Source organism: Colletotrichum truncatum, assembly GCF_014235925.2.
Source record: "Colletotrichum truncatum strain CMES1059 chromosome Unknown Contig_0002, whole genome shotgun sequence".
NCBI lineage: Eukaryota > Fungi > Ascomycota > Sordariomycetes > Glomerellales > Glomerellaceae > Colletotrichum > Colletotrichum truncatum.
The window spans coordinates 1,699,022-1,722,928 of record NW_027222399.1 but is presented as its reverse complement, the minus strand read 5'-3'; the positions used below and the strand labels follow the sequence as shown (position 1 = coordinate 1,722,928).

General features: G+C 53.1%; 10 protein-coding genes across 10 annotated transcripts; 6 read left to right on the top strand and 4 right to left on the bottom strand.

Moving 5' to 3' along the window:
- Positions 1–360: 360 nt before the first annotated feature.
- Positions 361–954, top strand: CTRU02_203437 (uncharacterized protein; the record flags this gene model as incomplete). Its single annotated transcript, XM_036724061.1, has 2 exons — positions 361–706; positions 788–954. The coding sequence occupies 2 exons, from the start codon at positions 361–363 to the stop codon at positions 952–954; spliced, it is 513 nt and encodes a 170-aa protein (XP_036584175.1).
- A 604-nt stretch (positions 955–1,558) lies between these two features.
- On the top strand, positions 1,559–1,870 carry CTRU02_203436 (CROL alpha; the record flags this gene model as incomplete). The annotated part of the gene is made up of 1 exon (XM_036724060.1): positions 1,559–1,870. The coding sequence occupies one exon, from the start codon at positions 1,559–1,561 to the stop codon at positions 1,868–1,870; it is 312 nt and encodes a 103-aa protein (XP_036584174.1).
- Positions 1,871–2,036: 166 nt separating this feature from the next.
- Positions 2,037–3,068, top strand: CTRU02_203435 (CROL alpha; the record flags this gene model as incomplete). Its single annotated transcript, XM_036724059.1, has 1 exon — positions 2,037–3,068. One exon carries the CDS (start codon positions 2,037–2,039, stop codon positions 3,066–3,068), a length of 1,032 nt encoding a protein of 343 aa, XP_036584173.1.
- Positions 3,069–3,661: 593 nt separating this feature from the next.
- CTRU02_203434 (C6 zinc finger domain protein) lies at positions 3,662–5,218 on the bottom strand (the record flags this gene model as incomplete). The annotated part of the gene is made up of 1 exon (XM_036724058.1): positions 3,662–5,218. The coding sequence occupies one exon, from the start codon at positions 5,216–5,218 to the stop codon at positions 3,662–3,664; it is 1,557 nt and encodes a 518-aa protein (XP_036584172.1).
- A 1,232-nt stretch (positions 5,219–6,450) lies between these two features.
- Positions 6,451–8,051, top strand: CTRU02_203433 (origin recognition complex subunit orc5; the record flags this gene model as incomplete). The annotated part of the gene is made up of 2 exons (XM_070204206.1): positions 6,451–6,559; positions 6,625–8,051. 2 exons carry the CDS (start codon positions 6,451–6,453, stop codon positions 8,049–8,051), a joined length of 1,536 nt encoding a protein of 511 aa, XP_070061969.1.
- A 552-nt stretch (positions 8,052–8,603) lies between these two features.
- On the bottom strand, positions 8,604–10,258 carry CTRU02_203432 (transporter C83.11; the record flags this gene model as incomplete). The annotated part of the gene is made up of 2 exons (XM_036724056.2): positions 8,604–9,884; positions 9,941–10,258. The coding sequence occupies 2 exons, from the start codon at positions 10,256–10,258 to the stop codon at positions 8,604–8,606; spliced, it is 1,599 nt and encodes a 532-aa protein (XP_036584170.2).
- Positions 10,259–11,324: 1,066 nt separating this feature from the next.
- CTRU02_203431 (splicing factor 3b) lies at positions 11,325–13,175 on the top strand (the record flags this gene model as incomplete). Its single annotated transcript, XM_036724055.1, has 2 exons — positions 11,325–11,399; positions 11,451–13,175. 2 exons carry the CDS (start codon positions 11,325–11,327, stop codon positions 13,173–13,175), a joined length of 1,800 nt encoding a protein of 599 aa, XP_036584169.1.
- A 524-nt stretch (positions 13,176–13,699) lies between these two features.
- On the bottom strand, positions 13,700–15,980 carry CTRU02_203430 (uncharacterized protein; the record flags this gene model as incomplete). The annotated part of the gene is made up of 3 exons (XM_036724054.1): positions 13,700–13,819; positions 13,883–14,428; positions 14,481–15,980. The coding sequence occupies 3 exons, from the start codon at positions 15,978–15,980 to the stop codon at positions 13,700–13,702; spliced, it is 2,166 nt and encodes a 721-aa protein (XP_036584168.1).
- A 1,853-nt stretch (positions 15,981–17,833) lies between these two features.
- On the top strand, positions 17,834–20,266 carry CTRU02_203429 (uncharacterized protein; the record flags this gene model as incomplete). The annotated part of the gene is made up of 1 exon (XM_036724053.1): positions 17,834–20,266. One exon carries the CDS (start codon positions 17,834–17,836, stop codon positions 20,264–20,266), a length of 2,433 nt encoding a protein of 810 aa, XP_036584167.1.
- Positions 20,267–21,283: 1,017 nt separating this feature from the next.
- CTRU02_203428 (serine arginine repetitive matrix protein 1) lies at positions 21,284–23,565 on the bottom strand (the record flags this gene model as incomplete). The annotated part of the gene is made up of 2 exons (XM_036724052.1): positions 21,284–23,186; positions 23,540–23,565. 2 exons carry the CDS (start codon positions 23,563–23,565, stop codon positions 21,284–21,286), a joined length of 1,929 nt encoding a protein of 642 aa, XP_036584166.1.
- Between the last annotated feature and the right edge of the window lie 342 nt (positions 23,566–23,907).

Here is a 23,907-nt window from a genome sequence, read left to right as displayed (position 1 = left end):
CCGCGCATGTCAATATCCACAACAAACAGAAGAACCCTGCAGGGTTGGATACTTCTGTTCATAGCTGCCCTTGCGTTGGGGACCCAGCTAGTCAACCGGGTTGCATCTGTACAGCATAGCCTTCAAAATTCTGCTGGGCCACGGTTAAGCTTCAACTGGAATTTGGCTCAAAGACTCAAGTAAACTCCGTTAGGTCAACGGAGACGTCCACCAGAAAATGTTAAACATTATAAAGTCGACGATGTGATTTGCAAATCATCTACTTTCTTGTTCATTCACATCTCAAAGGTGATACTCAGGATACAGCTACCATACCTACAATCATCTGATACCATCTTCGCAACACAACATCCAGCAAACATGAAGTTCACTACAGTCTCTCTCCTTGCCCTAGCTGCAGGAGCATTTGGAACCCCCGTGTTGAAGCCATTTGGACCGGACGGCGTGCCTGCCACTCTCGTCTCGACCTCTAACCCCGAACCAACCATCTCCAGCGAAAAGACCCTGAGTCCGACTGGTCACGCAGATCTCGACATGCGTCAAAATCTCCGTCGAGACGACGAGAAGAAAATGCGGACTTCCTGCTTCGTGTCGCCGACTAGTCCCTTTGTCTTCATGATGACCTACGAGATCACCGCAGAGAACGTTGACAACGTCTCCAAAGTCTGCAGAAGTCTCCGGGAAAACCTCAGGCAGTTTTTCATGTGTAAGTTTTGGTGCAAACCCAAATTTCATTCTTGTTCTTGCTCCTTGTTCACTAACCGAATCGTCTTTCCCATTTTTCCAGGTCTGGGGCCACATGACTATGAGTGCTCTGAGACTGAGCGGGGTAAGCTTTCCTGGAAATTTGAAGTCAGCATGGGCTGCGAGCCGGCGATGGTTGGAGCTACGTGGTGGGATGCCACGGAGAACAAGTTTGGGCCCTTGGCTTGTTACGCCAAAAACGCCATTTAGGGTCTTCTTGTTGGCAGTCTACTATGTGAAGGCAGAGGGACTTTTGGGCTTTGGAGGTTGAAAAACGGGCGTTGGTCTTCAGGTTAGACCTCGGGTGTTAATGGGGTTTGCGCTTGTGCTGCTCCTGCTGGGCCCTTTGGGGCGAGGAGGTCATGCAGGTACTCAAGCAGACACCCGAGTGTCCGAATGGTCTCGTGTTTTAAGGTCTATTATTATGGAAAATTCATAAGTATTTTTTTGAGTAATTATAGTAGTGTTTCCAGCGCTGGTTTCTCGCTCATGTGTCTGTGAACTGGTAATCCCAGAAACCAGAGCAACCCAAAGTAGAGATTGCCAACCAATAGGGACCAGACCGTGACAGGCGGTTCCTTTTTCGTTCACTTGCAGCTACTTTTTCTATAGTGTCGTTTGAAATGCACACAAAAAGGGTGTCAGTTCACCGTCCAGACAAATAGGGCGGAAGGCGGCTTGGCTCTATAGCCTATCACGACTCTCATCTCTCATCAACGTTACACGCCAAGATATGCCGCCTTAACCAGCTTTTATACATGCTCATGGGAGAAGTGGTAAAGCAGCGACATAACCCTCCGGCCAAGAGATAAGCATGGCGCGTCCCCTTCCTCGTTCCTTGCCCGAGACCAACAGCTTCTACGTCTCGATCGTCACTTTCCCCCCAGCATCCAGCTCCTCGCAGCCTGATTTTCCATCGCCGCTTCAACGCACCTCAACCACCTTACCTTCCGCCACCATGTCTGACAACCTCACCCCTACCGAATTCGACAAGTTCCTTGCTGAGCTGGACAATCCCGTCAACGTGGCCGACATGAGTTGGGCAGAACTGCTCGACCCCATTGGCTATGCTGTCAACCACGCCGGCGTTGGCGTTTTCAGCCCTGCAGAAGGCCCGGAATCGTGAGAGTTTTTTTTTTTACCGCTTGCTAACAAAAAGGGTGTCAGGTCGTGGGACATGTCTTTTGAAACTGGCACAGACCACTTGTAAGTCAGCCTCATTTATATCTGATTGGCTATTGCCATAGCTCATTCTGTACAGAAATCCTCTTACTGGAAATGTCTCCTTCCCAATGCCTATTGGAAAAAGTGATTACAATTCCTATGCACTGTCTGATTCCCCGGCTTCGTCCTTACCACAAACCCTTCCTCCGTCTACCAACACCGCAGCGTCATACCGGCAGTCTAAGTGTGCAGAATGTGGCGAGCAGGTCATATATGGTTTCGCCCTAGAATGGCACGCCCGGGGATTTCGGCACAAGGCATACAGATGCAAAGTGACTGGTTGTGACGAGAGATTCGTGACCATTGGCGAACGGGATGCCCATCACCGGAGGCCTCACCTCCAGAACCACGGCCGGGTAGAGACCGAGCATCCGTTTGCTTGCGTAGAGTGTATGGAGAGTTTTCCCTACAAGGCGGGACTCGAAAGACACGCCAACGAGGCACAGCACAGCCCATTTGCTTGTGTTTGCGGCAAGAAGTTCGCTCGACTTGACGTCCTCAACCGACACCTCGATTCTCTTGGAAACGACATGCCCAAGTACCCCTGCCAGTTCTGTAAACGGCATCGCGGCAATAATGGATTCAGAAGAAGAGACCACCTACTACAGCATATTAGAGGATACCACAAGTTCGAAGCGGAAGAAAAGATTGGTGATATTCTCCCTTCTCGGCGCGGCAAGTACCAAGTTCCGCCCGTGTGTCCTCATCCTCGCTGTTCCTCACACCAGGATGAGTCTTTTAAACACATGAGTGAGGAAGAACAGAATCGAAACAAACCTTTCAACACACAGGCCGAGTACACAAAACATATGAAGACGGTTCACGACTTCACCCCGTATCCTTGCACCGTTGCTGGTTGTAACAAGACTGGCGCCAAAGGCTACGCTCGGGAGAAAGATCTTATTAACCATAGAAATAAGGAGCACCCAGACGCTGCAGCTTACGTTCCAGGACCGCGAGATGTGAGGATTGAATGCCGTTGGCCAGGGTGCGATGCTAGATTGTATTCAAACAGCATGATGGACCATGAAGCTAATCATAAGTTTCGCGCGTATAGACTCAACTTGGAGGAAAGCAAGACTGCTGATAATCTGGCGTAAAATGTGTGGCTATGCCTTTCTTCTTTAGTTCTGTATTTCCTAGCTTCTTTCTTTTACTATGGCCAATCTGTTACTACTTTCTTAGCTCTCTAAATATGAAGTCTTCTGTTACTCTTTAACCTCTTGAGCTGTGAATGTTGCTTGAATTAAGAATGTAAGTGGCATAGGCAGCATACCGAGACAGAACTAGCCTGCTGCGAAGAAACTGTTGTCAGAGCCACATAGCTTTAGCGGGCTACAGCAACGGTTGAGAGGGCTCTCTCTTGCTACATTGGACTACGTAAGCACTGCTACTGCTTCTTCTTTCGGACCAGCTTATAACATGGAATGGCTACCTCAGTTTCAATGTCATGTCGATGATTGGTACCTCTCGATGCCAGGTTTTCCTGTGAGTTACCTTAGAGCTACTGACGAACTGTGTATCATTGAGCATAAGTAACTGGACTAATTTATCTCTATCCAAACTACGGATTATTCTCTGGTCGATAATTTGGTGTAAATCGCTGCAGGCCATAAAAGTATTGAACTGGGTATTTTACCAAACGCCGCCCCGCGTATCCCTTCTCCCACCCCGCCAGAGGCAATAGACGTTGCTACCTGGACATGTCCATATCCTGAATACCCAAATCGATGGTTCCCAACACCGCACCGGCGTAGTCCCTGTTCGGTGCAGAAAGTATCAACGGGTCGGGATGAAAACCCTCATCCTCCCAGGGTGTCGTCCTTGGAGCAGGGTCGCAAGGGTACAAGGCGCCCACGTGTTTGGGCATAGACCTGGACCGTTTGCCGCTGTCGTCGACCCACGTGAGCGCCTCCGCCCTCGGATCCCGCGTGGGTTCGCTGAAGAAGTCGATGGGCGACTGCCATTCTGGGTCATTCAGTAGCAGACGCGCGACGTCTGTACGGTCGTTGAGGAGAAGGGCCAGGCGGGGCGCGGCGAGCTCGTTGGACCATGTCTCTCCGAGGTGGCTGGAGATTCCCGCGATCTCACGATCGGCGATGCCGTCGATCCACCACAAGTTCTGGACGGCTTTCATGAACATTAGATAATGCGCCAGGATGACTAGCGCGCGGGGCCTCTTCTGCCGACCCAGCTCGACGAAGCCCTTGGGGATGAAGGTGAACCACGTCACGACACGTAGGGTCATGATGGGCCCGAAGCCGTGGATCAGCTCCGAGTAGAGCGAGCCGAGGTACTTGAGCGTGTCGTAGTAGGTGGACACGTCTTCGAAGTCTGGGTCCCCGGGACGGATTGAGGAGATCATGAAAAGCAGGTTGTTGGGAATGTGCAGAGCGGCCTTATCGAGGTCGATGGGCGGCCGGAAGAAGAGCTCGGCCATGCCCGAGTCCCAGACGGTCTGCGGCGTGGCCATGTCGATCATGAGACCGATCCCGCGCCAGACTATCATCCAGTCGATGATATAGAGCTCCTTTGTGCCGGCCTCACGGAACATTTGAGATGATAAGGCAGTCAGGAGTAGTGAAGTTGCAATGAGAGCAGGGAACGTCTCGGGCTTAAACTCCTCGACGGCTTTACGGTAACCCTCGAAGGCGCGGGCCCGATAGCGGAGAGCGCGCGACGGCGCGATATCTTGTTTGAGGTGCTGCAGCTGAAGGGCCGAAGTACCCAATAGACAGTCCATCAGAAATGGGCTCTCAAACGCATGGGAAGGGATCTTGACTCTTAAGATGTCATCAATCCGCTTCACTCTTCCCGCTTGGGTAGCGAATGATGTGAAGGTATTTGTGGTGTAGAACCATAACAATTTCATGTCAGTAGCATCGTGGTGGTTGGAAGGGAGGTACAGGGGCTCCTTGACGACCAGCGCGTTGAAGTCTTCATCACCACTATGCCCCGGCGTGTGAGCGCGAGATGAGGTTGAGCCAGAGGAAGATGAAGGCGATCCCGGGGTGTGATCGGCATGGGAGTGGGACGGTCCGGGGTAGACACACTCGGCCTTGCGGAGCACGCAGTTGCGACATGTTGGACGCGCCTCATCGCACTTGACCTTGCGTGTTTTACAGTTTCTACAACCCGTCCTCGACTTCTTGTGAGGCCGTTTTGAGTGGTACGGCTTATCCTCTGGCGGAGAAGTTGGTTTGGCGGCGGTATCGGCGACCATTTGTCCGGCACTTGAGATAATGGTCATTGTGTCATTGAGGCCTTGGCTGCTGCGCTATGTCCGATGACAGGCTCTCTTGGGAGGGCTGGTGACCTTGCCTCACGGTGGATAACGCCGTGGGGATAGATGGATGATTTTGGGGATGAGGATGTAAGAGGAAAAGGCTCCGGTAGTGGCAACGAATGTTGTTGCAATGGCGTGAAGTCAGACGTTGGGAGGAATGCTCGGACCCTTTTTTTCTCTCTCCCAAGGGACGCTGTCAACGACGACCTCGTCGAGTTGAAACAAAGCTCCGTGAGCGGGTGACGTTGCTGACGGAATGAGACGTCCAGCGATCAGACGAAGCCGTCAAAAACGCCCTCGGCTGCGCTGATTAGCTGGGCGACAAGTCAATGGTCAACTTTGTTTGATCAGGTAAGTTGCAACTGAGAACTGCCGAGTACCAATCGAAACGATTTTGATGGACGTGGTAGACGCGAAGCCTCGCGAACAATTCAAATCGTTGTCCAGCTGGATTCCGTTGGTTCACTGCCACAATGCGTGTATCAAATGGTGACCCCACTTGAGCTGGGTTCAACCAGAGAGACCGGGCGGTAGAGCGTCGGGGTGAGCTATTATGTGGGCGAGTATGCAGGCAAAGCAGGCGAATCCTGTCGACAGAATATGGTTATTACAAGGTGACAAAAGCCAAGAAATGACTAAGACGAGCCAAGTTCAGGACGACGCAGGCAAACATCCTAGATTGATCACACGTATTCCATATATGTGTACGTGGACAAACAACCTTGTGCAGGAAAAGGACGGGTAAGTGGCTGACGCAGCCAGCATTTGGCAGCCTGATTTGCACATCCCCAAATGGCACAAACGCCTGCGCCTCCCGCCCTGCCTCCTCCCTGACCGGTAATTCTTATTGGGGAATTTGATTTGGATTCGAGCACGTTTGACCTTTTGGACGCTAAGGTGCGGGCGCGGCCACTGGGCCTAGAAGCTGGTGGGTACATCGGCGTAAGCGCTTGGGCCCCATCACGGGCTTGGTCAGAGCTTTCCCCGAAGGCGGCAGAGATGGACCGTTCCTCCGTTGCTGACGGAAGGGTGCCGAGTCACATGACTTCGCGTTTATGACTGGTTCTTCCAACTTAACGTAACGCGACTGGTTGACCCTCTTCTCGGCCGATACTCCGATTGTTTCTTCCGGACAAGTGCCCGTGATAGCTACTGGAATCGCAAAGTCGAGGTGGCGGGAAGCAGCCCCAATCGAAATGGGGTCACTTTTTCAGCTCCCAGAAGAGCTTCTTCTTTCTCCTTTGTTTGAGCGCTATCCCTGTCGCGAACTTCAGATTCGGTCTCTCGCTACTCTCCTCCACGCAAGTACTTCCATGATGCGCTTTCCTCCAGCTTTGTTTGGATCAAATACTAACAATTACTATAGCCAGTGGCAGTACCTTGCCAGAACCTTGTGATATACGGCACGGAAGCCACCGGGAAGTCCGCCGTCGTTGAGTCCCTCCTGCTCAGCCTCAGCGAAAACGTCGACAACAGCTCTCAAGACGAATCCTCTCTCAAGTACGCGATCGTCAACTCAATACAATGTATCACCGGTCGACATCTTTTCGAGCGGGCCGTGGGCGCTGTTGCAGATGCTATAAACTGGGAATCACCGCCCAAGAATTGTGAAACGCTGGCGCAACTGACAGTTGAGCTCTGCAAAATGCTGAAGTACACCCAGAGACCTGAAGGCTGGAGACTAGTGCTTGTCTTCGACTCAATTGACCGCCAGAGAGACGCACCTCCGACTCTACTTCCCGCATTGGCGAGGTTGTCCGAAATAGTCAGTTATTTTAACCTCTTCCTTGTTGCCTACGCTGCTGACACCGCAAACCAGATACCATGCCTGACCTGCGTCTTCATCGTCACCGCCCCCTCTCCCTCCTTCCTCCGATCTCCCCTCGCACCTCACATTCAGTTTCCAAACTACACGAAACAAGAATTCGTTAAGATTCTGTCCGCCTCTCCCCCGCCGCCGACCCCAACTACGACGCAAGATGACACAAATTTCCTCTGGACTCGCTTCTGCGGTGCCGTATGCGATGCGCTCACAAACTCGGCCGCACGAACTTTGCCCTCGTGCCGGCACAGCTGCGAGGCCCTCTGGCCGCGTTTCGTGGCACCAATACTGGCGAGAACGCATGGCCCGCGCGAGTTCTCCAAGCTCCTCATTGCATCCCGCGTGCACTTCCAGGATGAGACGCTTCTGAACCCAAGCCTTGTGGCTATTAAGCCTGGTGCTGCTATCTCGGGCGCCGCCGCGAATGGCAATGGACCACCAGGCACGCCCTCCAGGCATGCGGCTTCTCAACAGGCAACTGGTGCTTCTGCTACCACCGAACTGACAACCTTGCTGCCCACCACAGCCCGCTTGTTACTACTTGCGGCCTATTTGGCCTCTCACAACGCTGCGCGGCATGACTTGACCGTCTTTTCGACCTTCCATCACGGCCGCCGCAAACGTCGTGGCGGCGGCTTCGTGGCACCGAAGCGTGGTCGCCCTAGCAAGCACCGCAAGATCTCGCGGAAACTTCTCGGTGCCCACGCCTTCGTCCTGGAGCGCATGCTGGCGATATTTGCGGCATTGCGTAGCGAGTGGGCTGCCGATAGCATGTTAAGTAGCGGGGGTGTGGTGGACGGGGACGTCGGCATGGCCATCTCAACACTGGCCAGCTTGAGACTGTTGATGAAGGTTGGCACGGCCGGAGACCCGATGGACAGGGGCGGCAAATGGAGGATCAATGCAGGATGGGACGTCGTCAGAGGCGTGGGAAGAAGCCTTGGCATCGAAGTAGAGGAATGGCTTGTTGACTAAGCGCACATAGTTCATGATGTATACGTATGTTAATATGAAATATTGGATATCCATTTTCTTTTTCTCAATCACGATACATTACAGCATAGTAGTTCCAGACCAAACATGCGTTCGTTGTTTCTCCCGCGGGTATCTGCCCACTTATCGTATCGCCTGTAATTTTGACACCTCGAATCGAATCGCACAGTCGGGGAGTTCAGTCCATCCTATGTAAGCGATGTGGCCGCGGAACCGTCGGAACCCAAAGAAAGCGCCATGACCCGAACGCCAGAGCCATCTATATACCATACCCTCCTCCTCTTCCACCACTCCCACATGCGCATTGCCCTTTTGCCTGTCAGTCTGGATTCTGGAGGGTGACCTCACTCAATGCAACCGCGGGTGTAGTCTATACCCCGCGCAGGCGTACTCCGTTACATTTCAAACCATACAGAGCATGTGATTTTGTGTGTTTTGTTCATCCACCTCGTTGTTTGCCCATCCTGTGATTTGCGCTTATCGTGATAATACATTGAAAGTCCTGGAAATCAAACACAAAAACAATACATAGCTTTACATGCCAGCCTGTCGGTCTCCAAGCCGCCAAGTGTCTTCTTGCTTCGTACCTGGAGCGAGCCAGGCGGCGTTGCTACCACCACGGGACCGACCATTACTCGGCCCGTCTGACTTTTTGCCGTCATCGCCATGCGGCGAGTGTCCATTGCTGTATGACTGGAAGGCTCCAGCGGACAGCATGGGGCTCTCAAAGACCGGCGCATTTTGGCTTTTGTTCAAAGCTTCTTTGGTGTTCAAGGGCAGAAGGGGTTCCTGCTTGCCCTCCATCAGATTGGCCTTACGATCTGCTTTGTCTCGGTCGTGGGTCCGGTCATAAAGGTAGAGGCCGACAAAGGTCAAGGCAATACCAACTCCCTGAAGAAAAGTCGTCTGGTTCCGGAACCAGATAATGGCGATGACAATGACGAAGACGCGCTTGATCAGACTGGCCACTGAATATGTCACTGGAGACACAAGTGACAACAGAACAAAAGCAAGAATGTTTTGTCCAAAATGGAAGGTGCCGTTGAAGATAAACTCCATAGTCAGACGACCGTGATCAAAGGATCCGGCCTTCTCATTCAGATCAACTGCGCCATCGTGGAGAACATCACGGATAATGCCAGTTCCCTCGCTCCAGAACCAGATAGGCACGGTCAGCACGAAAGCCATGCCAGATGAGTAGCAGAGCAAGTTCAGCTTGTCAAGCTTTTGAGACCTGGCCGACATACCCTCGGCCTCCGCCTTGGCAGCCTCATTGAAGAGACGCTTCGAGAAGATATTTTGCGTCACAAAGATGATGGTGGCCAGGAGCGCATATAATATGCCCAACAGCTCGCCGCTGTACTTGTTGTGCTTGCCTGAGCATGCCAGCATAACACCGAGAGTCAAAGGCACCAGTGACAAATAAGTATTTACTGAATACCGAATGTTGAAAATGAGTCGGTAGGCAAGAACCGTGAACAGGGGGGAGAGGCCCTTGATGGTGTGGACAAGCGAAACAGGAATCTTGGACGTCGCCGTTGAGCTTAGTAAGTGCCCAAAGATCTGGAACGCTGCGAGGGGCATCGTCGTCTTAATGACATCGCGGGAGGGGTAGCGAATTCCATGCTTAAGTGCTGGTATCGTCGTTTTGAGGTTCGGGAAAATGTTGGCCAGCCAGGCGAAGAGGATACAATACGTCGCCACGAAGGCGAATTGAATCAATGTCAGCGTCGCAGGTTTGTCGAACGCAGTGAGGATTGATTTTGAAGAGGTGTTGGTGAGAGCTGACGAGGTGTACCAGAGAACGCAGAGCACCTATAATGCGACTGTCAGCGCCAGCACCAGGATCAAACTGTGTTTGAATCACTCACAATCAGCCTAGGAGAGACAGGGGCCCGCAGCGCATCGGCGATCTCGTGGGCGTTTTGGCTGACGCTTCCGCCTCTCGTCCTTATGTTGTGAATGGCATCGCCAAGACTCTTTTGTCTGCCATGGCCATAGCGGGTCGCCGGCTGTCCTGATGCGCCCCATCTAGCGGCGCGACCCTGAATGCTGTCTTTCCTCGGCTGCCAGCGGTCACCGCCGGTGGATGCTCCTGGGAGCGCGTAACCGTTGGTCTTCCCGGGGCTTGTCGACCTCGAGCTACCATTGGTGAGGTGTGAATCGATGTGATCGGGGAATTTCTCCATGCTGCCTCTGGCAGAAGAGACGCTGCTGTTGTTGGCGCTCGATCTTCTGGTGGAATGCTGCGATCGATAGTCAGAAGAGGTTTGTATCGAGGAGACGGACATTGTGGAGCGAGCCATGACGCGAACAGTTAGGGAAATTTGGCGGGGACATACTCTGGTATCGAGGGACCCAACCCAGGCCGCTGATAATGCGAAAAAAAGGCTTTTAAATTAATGATACCTGGGCCTTGAGTTGTTGTAAACGAGCGACAGATCCGGCAATTATGCGCGAAGAAAGTTTAGAGCTGCAAGAGTTGAAGCATTGTCTCTAGAGTCGCATAGAGTCGAGAGAAATCAGATGGGCGCTGTGATGGTGGAGGGAGTAGCGACTGTCTGCTCGTGTAAAAAGTCTCGAGACCCCAAAGCGATATCGACTCCGTATCCGTATTGGGGAAGCTGTCCTCATCTCAATCAATCAGAATCACCACGGTGTAGCGTCAGCACCTGCGAATGGCTGTTTTCAGTGGCTGTCATCCCTGCATAGCCAGGGGCAAACATGCCCCCACGGAAGCCCACCAAGGCCACTAAGCCCACTAAACCCGCTGAGTGACCAACTGACACCTGCGTGATGGCAGTGGTGGTGCAGCTGGATTAAACATTTTGCGGTATTCCGAACATCATCCTTGTCCGATAGACCCGGCGAGCCAGAGCTCCAATTCCATGCGGCGGAAGTCAAACCCATTCGGTACGTACCGGAGGTCGATGCAGAGTCGAGGACCCACCTTATCATTGTTCAGCCTCCAAAAGTTTGGCGCGGCTGTCACGCATCGCCAATCGCCTCCAGGCCTCAGTGGACTTGTTCACAATTCGCCTTCGACAAAACCCCGTCTGACATCGATTTGCGATCCGGGCTTGATCGATCTACACGCCGCGTGCGCTGGCGACAACTTGATTTCTTCGTGTTGCGAAAGAAAAGCATGCGACCTCGCCGAGACCCTAGACGATTCCTTACCTTCGCAGTTCTCGCATACGTCGTTACCCAAGCCGCACCCAAATCGTTCAGCACTGCCGCGCAACTTGATTCAAAATGGCGGCCCCAAAGATGACCAAGAATCAAATGCGCCGAGCAAAGAAGAAGGAGCAGAAGAAAGCCCAGGCAGAGGTACGCGCTCTTGCTCGATTCTTATGTACTCGCGATACTAACGGCGACCAGACCACCACGCAGCCCACCGAGACCAACGATGAGGAGAAGCCGGAAAATGTAGAAAATCAGGAGAAGCCCGCTGGGGACCTCGATGTTAAGAAGGATGCCGAAACCAGCGTCAAGGCCGAAGCTGATGGCCCGGTCGACGACATTTCTCCCGACGACGATGAGGCGTTTGCGATGTACAAAGACATTTTCCAAAAGTTCGGCGCGTCATTAGAAGAAGACGAAGTTGCCAAGGAAGCCAACGCTGGAAACCAGGGCGAGGTTATTTGGGACCAGGACGACATTCCCAGTGAGGATGAGGAGGCCACAGGACAGACAAAACTGTCCAAGAAGAAGCGAAAACAACTCAACAAACTTTCTATCGCCGAGTTGAAGGCTTTGGTCAAAATACCTGACGTCGTTGAATGGCAAGATGTTTCTTCGGCCGATCCGCGATTGTTGGTGCAGATCAAGGCGCAAAGGAATGTTGTACCTGTGCCGGGCCATTGGCAGCTTAAGCGAGAATACCTATCTTCAAAGAGAGGTATCGAGAAGCCGCCTTTCAGACTCCCTAAATTCATTGCCGAGACTGGTATCACGGAGATGCGTGACGCAGTTCTCGAGAAGCAAGAACAGCAGTCATTGAAGCAGAAACAACGCGAGCGAGTTGCTCCCAAGATGGGCAAACTGGATATAGATTACCAGAAACTCTACGACGCGTTCTTCCGTTTCCAGACCAAGCCGGAGCTCACTCGCTTTGGTGAGGTGTACTACGAGGGCAAGGAGAGTGAAGTTGACTTTCAACACTTCAGACCCGGTGAGCTCAGCGAGGCCACCAAGGAAGCTTTGGGCATGCCACCGGGTGCCCCTCCACCATGGCTCATCAACCAGCAGCGCTTTGGTCCTCCTCCGTCATATCCTACCCTCAAGATTCCTGGTCTCAACGCGCCGCCACCACCAGGTGGCTCTTGGGGCTTCCACCCGGGCGGCTGGGGTAAGCCTCCAGTAGACGAGTTCAACAGGCCGCTGTACGGCGGAGACGTATTCGGTCTCACGAACCAACCCGGCGCTCCTGCACAACAACAAGTTGCTCAACCCCTTGCTACGGGCGAGCCCGTCGAGAAGACACTTTGGGGTGAGCTTCAACCGCGTGATGAGGAGTCCGAGGAGGAAGAATCAGAGGAAGAGTCAGACGACGAGGAGGAGGAAGATGAGGATGCGGCCGCCGGTCTGCAATCACCGAGCGGTATTGAGACCTCCGGCGGTATGGTTTCTTCCGTACCGACAGACTACCCAGGTCATGGTGTCGAGACATCAGTGGCGGGCGAGATGGATCTACGGAAGCAACGGCGTGGCTACGACACAGAGGAGAGCTCGCACCCCCGGTCTGCCTACCAAGTCATCCCCGAGCGCCAGCAGCGCACCGAGGGATTCTTTGGCAGCGACAGGGTATACGACCTCAAGGGTAGCAACATGCCGGTACTGGGCCAGGAAGACGACAGCCGCAAGCGCAAGAAGCCCGGTGATGTCGACGTCGCGATCGACGTCGACTCTTTGCAGCAGAACGACGGTCTCAGCAAGGACGAGGTGCGCAGGCGATTCGAGGAGGGCAAGCGCGAGGATGGTATCGGCGCCAAGTGGGCGTACGAGGAGGATCTGTCCGAGATGATTGCGCAGGAGTCGAGGAAGCGACAGAAGGTTGATGAGAAGCGCAACAAGGAGAAGAAGGAGAGCAAGTACAGATTTTAAAATAAAAAGGGGGGCCCCGCGATAGCTTCATCCCGACTGGGTGAAAACGAGGGGGGGGCAATATGTAATGGTACGCTTGAGAGATTAGCAGCTGCTCCAAGCTTGTTGATGCTTTGATGTGCAATAGGGAACGGCGCCTGGGCTGGGCATAAGAAATTTCGAAATAAGACGTCTTTTTTTTCACCAAAAAAAAAAAAAAAAAAGGAAGGACAAACATCAACTTGCGCCACTGTAAATGGTCTGTATTTCGCATCCAATTGTAACAAAGCTGGCTGTCACACAACTTTTCCCCCAAAGGGAGCACACAGAGGGAGTCGTATGCTTCCACGTAAGTTTGTTCATATTAAACGTCATATGCTCAATGTTTCTAAGTAATCCATTTCTATCGACGCCTCCCATGAGATGACGCCAGGCCTATGCAGATGCGTACGCTTTATGAAGTGAGAAATTAACACCCGTCTTGCTCAGCTGCTCCTAGGCAACTTCTTTCGTACGATTTTGCGCCTGCCTTTGAGAGGCGCTTCCTAAGTTCGCTCTGCGGCCGGACGATCGAAACATTGATTGCAGACCCAATCATCGTCTTCGACGCTCATCTTTGCGTTCTCGCTGATGCAGTCCGAGTGATAAAGACGCTTTACGCATTGCTATTTCGAGTATATTAGCTTATGTCATTTGAGCTGTTCCTCGAGGTTCTACGCCAAACTTACAGAGTTGGCACATAACAGCAGCCTAGGACCCAAGACTGCAAGTCCACACACTTGACAACCAGCGGCGCTCTTTCGAAGGTGTGGTCCCTGGGGTGACTCTTTCGGTGCTGGCGGGGCATGATCGCCATTCCTCACACCAAGCTTCGCCCTGCAGGCGGCGATATACTCGAGAGCCTCTTCAACGGTGCTGTGGTCGAGACTACTTCTGGCCAAAAGGTACGTGAAATGCTTCCCAAACTCAATCATGCGAGATTGAGACGAGAGTAGCCAGTCCGCTTTGAGCCGAACGAAATTTAACCAAGCACGAGGGAAGTAAATGCTTGAAGATATGCGTTTCGTAAGCATAAACTTATCCCATTCCTGCATGTACTCTCGTTCGTCCGGTGGAACGTCAGAGAAATCCGCCAAAGCGTCCCGATGCCACTGAATAAGCCATTGATCGCTAGGTGCTGGTTTCTTGTATTCTGTCCCCGGCTCCAGTGTAGCCCGCGTGATTGGATCATACAGCGTCTGCTTGATATCCGGGATAAGAAGTTTAGAATGTGTCTATGCACTGTTAGCAGTTTTTTTCATCAAAACCCGGCAAGAAACATCAAACCTGGGGGTGTGACAGCCTCGCTGTTGACTGTCTACTTCGACCCCGGGGCTGAGCAGCTAGGGTAGCCTTGTCCTCCCGGTCGAACTGTGGTGTTGAGAGCGAAATGTTCCCCTCGGCAAAAGAATCCAAATCAAAAACCTTGGTCGGACGTCGAAGAGAAAAGGGCTCTGCGCCAAATGTGTACAACTCGTACCGGTGTGAGACCTGAAATTCCGCAGCCCGACCATTGGAGTGTGGAATGTAGTCATACTCGGCGTGCTGGTTGACAAGATGCGCCTGTAACTGAGTGAGGGTTCCATGCGGCATACCGCAGGTGATGCAGCGGAAGGAGTCCAAGTTGACTTGCTCGCTAGGCAAGAAGTAGGTGACGCTCCCTTCTTCGATGGCGTTGGTGTTCCTGCGCTTCCTTCGCTTCCTTTCTTTGCCTTGAGCTTTGTCGCTCAAAACTTTTAGGTTGTAATTCTTGGTGCCGCGTACCCTAAGAGACCGGTTTGGCGTGAGTTCCTCTTCCAATTCATCATCATCATGGCCATCTCCATTGACGAGGCCATTCCTCATGGCCTTGACTGGAGTCCCAACATTGCTTCTCAAATCCTTAGCCGGAGTTCCCGGCGGACTGTCAAACTGCGGCGCATTTGCAAGGAAGTCATCGCCCGCGACGTCTGGATGGACAGTAATGGACGGCTTGACCCCCTCCTCCAGAGGTCGGATGGCAGTAGCCTCAAAAGCTGTTGTCCACTGGGCGTCCACCTCGATAACATGATCCGTTGATGATAGTGCCGAGGGGCCCTTTTTCACCTTCAGATTCAAGCTGGCCGGCTTTTTGGAGAACAGGTTGAACATGTTCGCATGAAAAACCCAGCGGAGGGCCTCGGCCTTCTGAGCGCGACCCATCTCCTCGACAGAGGGATTCAAAATAATCGGAGGCCAATAAGTCGGGCCGGCCGCTTCCAACTCAACACAGAGGCGGTAGTCATTGCCCAAATCGAAGGAGTTATCTTCCGGGTGATTGACGCGCATGCAATCCTTGGGAATGTAAAAAGGCCGAGGCAGATATACGCGTGCCATGCGCAGTGGACCGCCAGGATCCTTGAAGGATTTGATGTCGCAAACTTGACTGTTGCACCACAAGGGGTTGGTAGAGTCAGATGTGTGCCAGAGAATGACCTTGCATCGGGCTCGCAGATTCACGACATCGTCGCAAGAGGCAGGAGCGACGCGCCTAGAGTCCTTGTGAACTATTCTATTCACCTGGACGCATAGGTTGTGCTGCACATCGCTCACTTCGCGGGCGTGGAAGAGTTGGTCAACTAAGGCATGAGGAGGGGTCTTTTTGGTATCGAGGCGACGACGCTTCGTGGCACGCTTGTCGTCGGTGTCGTTGGCAAGCTCTCCACCCACGGCGGCCTTTTGAGCCGAGGACTGAGTGTTTCCCATGCCTTGCAAGATATTCCTCTGAAGAAAGGGGGTACTGCGCTGACGCCGCGAGTGAACCGTCATAGTTGAAAAAGGGTGACCATAAGAGATTTATAGAGATTGAGGCCCGCTTGGTGCACCAGAAGAGTTGAAGAATTGAAAGGCTTAAATGCACCTTGCGGTCGGCGCAGTCGCCCCTAAGCCAAGCTCACTGACGGGATAGTTTGAAGCAGACGTTTCTTTTTTGTTCGGCTCAGTGCTCATTAAAGGTGAGTAGTCCATGGGTGACTGCTCATGGCACGAAAAAGAGCACTTTTCTGGAGCCGTCTTTGGCAGATGGCGAGTGCCGCCTCAAGATGTTGGCTCAAGAAAATCCTGGCAGCGCGCAAAGACGAGTGTCGTCGGGTGAGAGGCGTTGTGATAGGCAATGCGACAGCCGAGGACCAAGAGGATGGACTGGGTGGAACCCGTTGTGGCAGGACGCGACTCGCGATTTTGGCTGAGACAGGGGAAACCAAAATTCAAGTGGCGGCTCTGATGGGTATAGGTATAAGGAGATGACGAGCCACCGAAGAGCTAGAAAAATGAATGTGAGCCCGGCGAAGCGAGGGAGTCGCGTGCTTGAGCAGACGGGAATAGTGGCGCTCTAGCAGACGAGAACGGGCAAATGCAGGACGAGGAGACGTGTGTGGAAGCCGAAGCGCGTCGTTCAGATCTGGAGATTCTGGACGTGGAACAAACACCCCGGGAACACTTGAATTTTGGGGGTGGGCCTCTCCCATTGTTGTCACTCAGACCTTTCCATTCAGAGGGGATAGCTAGCACTACATAGTACACTATGAGCCTTGCACCGCTTACCAAAAGTCAAAAACTTCTCTCCATTGGCCATGACAGACTATTAGTGGGACCACTCACTCTTAGGCGAGAGCGGCAGGCATCCGATGCTGGACCTGCTAAGTCGACTTACTTACTAGACCCGGTTTGGTGTTGCCCTTTGGGCCCTTTGGGTCTCCGGAGGTCTTGGGTATTTTATGTCGCGCAAGCTCTTCTTTTGAACAACTTTACCTTTTGACATTCTTCAATGCAAAACCAAAAGGCAACCGCAACTCTGGTCGAAAAGACTCAATTCATTGTGTACGGATAGCCTGAACCGCATATTTCTTCTGCCTACCTCACTCATTAGGCGACATGTCTATCTTACAGCCCTCCTCCCTGGTTCAGAATAATGGTCTTTATGTCGCGCAGCCTTTTTGCAACGAGTTTGTTGCTGGCGAGATTCAGCAGAGGCAGCAAACATGACGGGGCGGAAGCTACCTACCAAGGTTAGGAAGGCCAACGACCATCGCAGCGAGAGCTACCTGAAATTTAGCTGCAAATGACGCACGGTCCAGTTGTTTGTGGGGCACCCCTTGGCAAGTGCCTGGGCAGCCTTGAGAACACAGCACGCTAGTGCAAGGCTGACAAGCTTTCTGCTGTTGGTTCGAGTGTCGCGCGCTCTTGCCCCACCAAATCCGACTCCAACTCACTCACAAAGGTGAACTTTCACCTCGTCACTGATATCTCAAAACTTACTTTTCCCTCTCATATGCCTCCTCCACCTTCCACACGGATCTTGGCGTCATTTACATATACCACATTGCGTCAAAAACTAGCACTTGTGTTCTTGCGCACTCAATCAGTATTCTCCGGGACTCCGATCGACTGGCGCATCCACTCCATCGCGAACGTCATAGCTGTACAACTCGGTGCCATGCGCTACTCTGATGCTTGCCTTTATCGCCGTTCCTGAGCGCTTCACATCAAAAGTGCTTCGATAGCTATTGTGCGGCATCCCCGTTGGATATTTGGTCTTACCCTTGATCCTTGATACCCAGCGTCGGCCTCGGTTCATACTGACATATACATCCCTGCAACCCAGGCTACTACATCCTTGTGTCATGCCTTCACGGCGGCCAGCCGGCTCTCGCAAAGGCGCAACAACCCCAAACCCTCGCCGCAATCCATCGCGAAATGCTGTCAACCCATTATCCTCTATACCTACACAAATGCGTGTAACAAAATCCCAAGGTCGGGGTGAATCCACTAAAGATATTCACGAGCTCCGGTCCAACGCTAGGTCAACTCCACGAACCCGGACCCAAGCTCGACCTCAATATCGCGAAAGCTCCGAAGACGAGTCACCTACAGAAGAAGACGATGAAGATTTTGAAGAGCTCTCTCAGGCAGCACCGCAAACCACTCGTAAAAGCGCCCGAGCGGCTATCTCAAGAGCCGCTTCCGACACTCAGCAATTAAGGATAAGTCGCGCAGCAGCTAGCGCCAACAAAGACAGCACTTCTAAACCTGGCAAAGGTACCACTAGTCAGATCCCTAAAAATCCAAGCAAAAAGCGAGGACGACCGTCAAAATCTACAAGTTCAACTACTGTCGCGGACATGTCCTCTGACGAAGCTGAAGAAGACGACTCTGGCGATGATATTGCTGTGAAGATATCACCGAACAAGTCTCCAAATGTCAAAACTGGCCGCAGTCGTGGACGACCTCCGCGCAAGAAGGTTAAATCCGGCATTTCTAAGCTAGAAAACTTGGTTATTCCTAACTGGCTAGACCCTCGCATGGAGCACGCCATTTGGGTTCAAGTGTTTCGATATGCTGCTGTCACAGGCGATGAACATGACATCTTGGACTCCAACTGGCTTGTCCGGACGGCTGGGGTATGTCGGGTCTTTACAGATCCCGCTCTGACAGTGCTTTACAGGCGGCCGCCTATCAAGGATGAAGCGAAAGCCCAAGGGCTCGTAGGGTTGCTCGAAAAGTCACCCTCCATGACCGCCGTCAATTACAGAGCAAAGATTGAGGAGCTCCATATCGATGTTCGACTGGTCTCCCTGCAAGGTTTCACGTCTCCTGTCAAATTGATGCAGAATCTACCTCGCCTATCGGAAGTTCTCCTACTACATGGATATGACCAATCGCCCTATCGCCTGTTAAGGGAGCCGATTAAATGGACATATTCTGCAGAGTTATGGCAAGCATTTGATGTCTCACCTACTGCGGACGAAGAAGCAGGAGACAAAACCAGCATCACACGCCTCCACAGTTGGCAGTGGAGTTCCAGGCTAATGGACAAGAATTGGGAGGCCAGTCTTGCCAGAATGAAGCAAGTGCATCAAATGCCGAGTTTTGTTTCCTTGCGCAAGCTTAAGCTCGTCAACTATCAACTCCCGTCTGTCAGACTCGAAAAGGATCCCGGAGCTGACCCAGAGCTGCTTGCTGAAGATGAACAATCCGTGAGGTTGATCGCGAGTGCTCTTTCGACCTTGGAAAATCTCGAGCAACTGGTTTTTGAGTCTTCCACCATCATGTGCACAATGCTTTTTCCACTGCTTCCCCCAAACCTGAAGCGTCTTGAGCTGGTCAATTGTGCAGAGGTTACTGCCGATAATCTCGGGTCCTTCTTGATTACGAATGGCCATCAAATGGAAGCGCTTGTTCTTAATCACAACCGCTCGCTAAATTTAGCGTTTCTTACGATGTTGGGCGCTGCCTGTCCCCATCTCAAGGAGCTGCGTGCGAATTTCAAGTACTTCAGCCTCTTGGAGACGGTCGATGACAATGATCCCTTTTACGATCATTTATTACTCCCTGAACAGGTACCCAACTGGCCCTCAGCTCTTGAGGTTGTCCACCTCGAGAATCTCCGGCAATGGGATATGGCAGCCGCTGAAATGCTCCTTCAGTCATTCATCGACAGTGCTTCGGTTCTGCCTATGCTGCGGCACTTATCGATCAAAGCTATGCTGGACATCCCCTGGCGCTCACGTAGTGATTTTCGCAAGTCATGGCAAGAGAAATTCGAGAAGGTTTTCCTTCGCCCGGTTACGGACCCAGAACCGAACTTCACGCTGCGTAAGCAAGCTATATCTGAACCCGCTCAAGAGGCCACTGTGAAACACAAGCCCAGAAAGGTTCCTGTGGAGCCGACCCGCCGGAGCAGTCGCGTTGTACCACATGCATCACGGCCTTCTTCACGCGCCAGCAGCACGTTGAGAGAACTTCGCGACCAGCATCGAAAACCGCAGTCCTACCGTGAGCCAGATAGCGATGAGTTTGACTCTGGTGACGACGTCGGGCTAGATGAAAACTTGGGAGATGTTGCTGGGAGTGGTTCTGACCAAAACACCGAAGAAAGTTCAGAAGACCTCGCCGCATCAGACGACATGTTTATACAAGGTCTTTGTACTGTTGTCGATATCAACATCGACAACCAGAAACCGAGGGAACACCAGTACAGCATGGACGATTTTCTCAATGACGAGGGTGATTTCGAGACCGATGACGAATGGGATGGCGACTTGGACTTTGAATAAGCCTAGCCCTCTAATTCTCTTTCTATCTTTCATGCCACGGCTTTATGTACTTTATATGAACTTGTTACACTCGGACTCAGATTGAGGCCCGAAATGGCGCGAGCCACTTATGTCTGCACACCCGATGGGAGGTTGTGTGTGCGACTGAACACTACTTGCCTTTTGACACAAATATTTTGGCTCCTTGTCTGGCGTTAGCAGGATTCGTGGAAGGCCACGAGGGGGGATATGGATGAACATTATGATGGGTTACGGAATGACAAGGGACCATGATGACTTAACGAACACCGAGCCTACCGCCAGATATAGGTTCCCCCGTTACTTCATTTTCTAGCCTGTGTGCTCTGTTGCGGGCGGCGGACTGTCTAAGCTTAGTGAATAAAAAGTTGCACCTATCAACCAGCAAACGTATATTCTATTTTTACATGGTATTAAATGCCAACAGGACGTCAGGCCAAGCCTACACATGACGAATTAAAAACCTTGACGTCTGCTTGTTGAAGAATAGACCATGTATATACATACCTCTTCGGGTTTACTGCAGAGTCAGTCGACTGGTCAAGGGAGCAGTTGACGAAACCGAAGAGGACACACTTAGAGGGAAAGATTAATGGGCATATAACGGCCGACAAGCGGCGGGTTTTCGATGGGGCCTGTCTTTACTTTTCAGCATAAGTAACTGGACTCGTCCCAAATTTTCAAGTCTTATTATAACCTTTCAATTGGGGTATCGTCAAGCGAGTCCAAAGGCTAGCTATCCTTACAAAAAAGGGTCTACTCAATTCGTACACGTGCGGATTTTTCAAAGGGGGTTTAGAGCTGTCCCGCCGCTTGTAGTAGTACATCGTCATCATCAATCCATCAACCACCACAAAAAAAAAAAAAAAAAGGAAAAGGAAAAAGAAAACATGATTCCTCCCGCGAATAGAAAGTGTGAAATGAACTTCTCCCAACTTCCTCCTGAAAATATCACCTCGTGATCCCCATATTGGCCGCCTGTTACCTCTGTTTTTTTGTTTAAAAGGCAGCGCCCCCCAAGCCTTCGCCGGCCAAGCTCTTGAGGCTCTGCTCGCTGAGATCAACCCTTGTCTTCCATGCCTTGGACTCCATCTCAAGTTTGTCCCACACTTGCAGGCTCTGGCGGAGCTTATCTTGTTTAGCATCCAGATCGGCTCTCGCCTTTTCCTCTTCGGCCTTGAGTTTCTTGTAGTGCGGTTCGATCTCACGTGTGATTCCGGTGGTCGTCGGCAGCAGAAACGGATCGATCTTGCCTCCAGGGATAATAGGTGGGAGAGTAGAGAGCATGCTTTGTGCGAGGGTAGGGCGCTGACCCTGCGCACCGTGTTGTGACGAAGGGCCGGTGGGGGGGTTGAAAGACTTGGGCGTTGCCGACGGTATTGCTGGAGTGACGTTGGAGGGGTTGGCACGCGGACCTGTAGGGATTGCTGACGGCCCGTTACCGATGGCAGAGGGAGAAGTTGTGGGTACTGGCGTCTGACGAGGTGGCGCGGCCGGCCAGGCGCCTCGCCCACCGCGGGCACTGTATCCGCCGCCGCGTGCCGGCGCTACGTAACCTCGAGGGCCGGCGGGGGGGATCGTAGGGCTTGTGGCGTCTGCGCGCGTAGGCGGGGGCGGCGCACTCGGGGTTTGCGGGTGTCTAGGTGGCTGAACAGCTGGTGAGCCGGCGGGCGCAGAGAAGTTTCGGGTCGCGGCAGGGCCGGTTGGAGGAGCACGTAAAGCGGCGGGGCCTCGAGGAGGCGTCTTGGCCACCGGCGCGAGCGCCGGCTCTTGGGGGGTGGCAGCAGCGGCGGCGACGACGGCGACGGCAGGCTTCGAGTTCGAGGATGGTGCTTCTCGCGCCGTCGCGGACGACGACGTCGTTGCAGAAGCACCCGTCTGGAGGGGAGGTGTGGGTTCCCGCTCTCGCTCTCGTTCCCGCTCTCGCTGCTCCCGCTGCTCCCGCTCCCTCGATTGCGGCCGCGAACGTGCTCGGATGGAGGAAGGAGGATGCGGTGACGACTTGCCTGAAGCTGATCGAGACGTAATGGCCGACGAGATGCCAGATTCTCGGGGCGGCGACGCCCGTCTGTAGGAAGATCCTAGATATCTCTCACCACCGCGACGGCTCGTACTACGAGACCGGGGCCGATAGTTGCCTCGGGCGGCGGGCGGCGGCGGTGACCTCCTGGGTGGAGTTCTGTCACGGAGCGCCCTGTCACGAGCGCCGTATGGCGAGCGCGACCGTCTTCTAAGAGGGGCGGATGAGACTGGGCTCTGCGCAAAGGGGGGCAACGAGCGGTACCTGTCGTCCCGTCGATCAATGTCCCTTTCCCTCTCCCTCTCTCTCTCTCTATCCCTATCCCTGTCGCGATCTCGGTCCCTGTCTCTGTTGTCACGGCGGGGAGATCTGGCGCGGTCGCTACGTTCGTCTCGAATAGCGGGAGATCGTCCAATGGGACTGCGGCGCCTCGACGGGCTACGTCTTGGCGAAGGCCGTCTCACAGGACTTCGAGTTCTATCCCGCCTCCGCCAGGTGTCACTTTGCGGACGTGTGTCTCTGTCCCGCGACCTGTCACGCCGGTACCGGTCGCCGCTACGAGATCTGCGACGCGGAGATCTTCCAGGAACGTAGCTGTCGGAGGTCAAGGGAGGAGGAGTGCGGGGACGCTCTCTGTCGCGATCTCTGTCACGGTCCCTATCCCTGTCCCTATCTCTGTCTCTATCGCGGTCTCGGTCACGGTCTCGATCTCTGTCTCTGTCACGATCGCGGTCACGGTCGCGGTCACGGTCCCGATCTCTGTCACGGTCTCGAAGGGGGCTCCGGGCTCGTCGAGGGGAGCGGTCTCCTCCTCTCTCTCCTCTAGGGAAGGGTCTCCAGGATTCGCCAGCGCCATACCTAGTGACCTCGCCGTCCTCATACCTGTGTGACCATTCGTCAGCAAATAATTGCAACCAAGCTTGTTTCAATCATGTAAAAAAGTGCCTTGGCCATGGTGGTCAATAGACAACGTCGAAGAATGAGTGCCTCGTTCATAGCTTTGCTTCCACCTTGTCGCTGACTTCAGAGGAAGCCGCCAACATAGTAGCATGCAGAAGTGAGAATATTGCTTGAGATAATGCAGCAAGATGCGACAAGTAGTCCATATCCAGCTCACAAGCGCTGCCCGCAAAGGTGACATGGTGGGTGCTAACATGGGGAGAGGTTGGGCTTGACCGGGCGTGCTAGGGCCGAAACCAAAAAAGAAGTAGAGGACAGCGAACACTTGAACTCACCTGCTCCTCCGATCGCGATCCATCATGAAAGGCGCCGAAGCAACTCAACCTGAGAGTGATGAAAGTGAGGGCGTGGTCGCAGTAGCTCGCGGTCGCCGTGATGCGCGCGATTGTGGTGTTGAGAGGGTCAGCTATGCAGTATGCGCCAACGCCAATGTCTGATGGAGCAGGGTTGCTAGCAAGCAGATTGGACCGGCCCCTGAAAATTGTAAAGGTACCCACGCTCAGACGCTGAGAACGGCGTTATCCATCTTCCTGGTCCGGGACAGGTGATGAGTAACCAATAAGAGGTTCCGTATGGATTTCAGAGACCCACATCGACTCGTCCAGCTGGGACCAATCAAATATTAGGAGTGAAGTTGACAGCC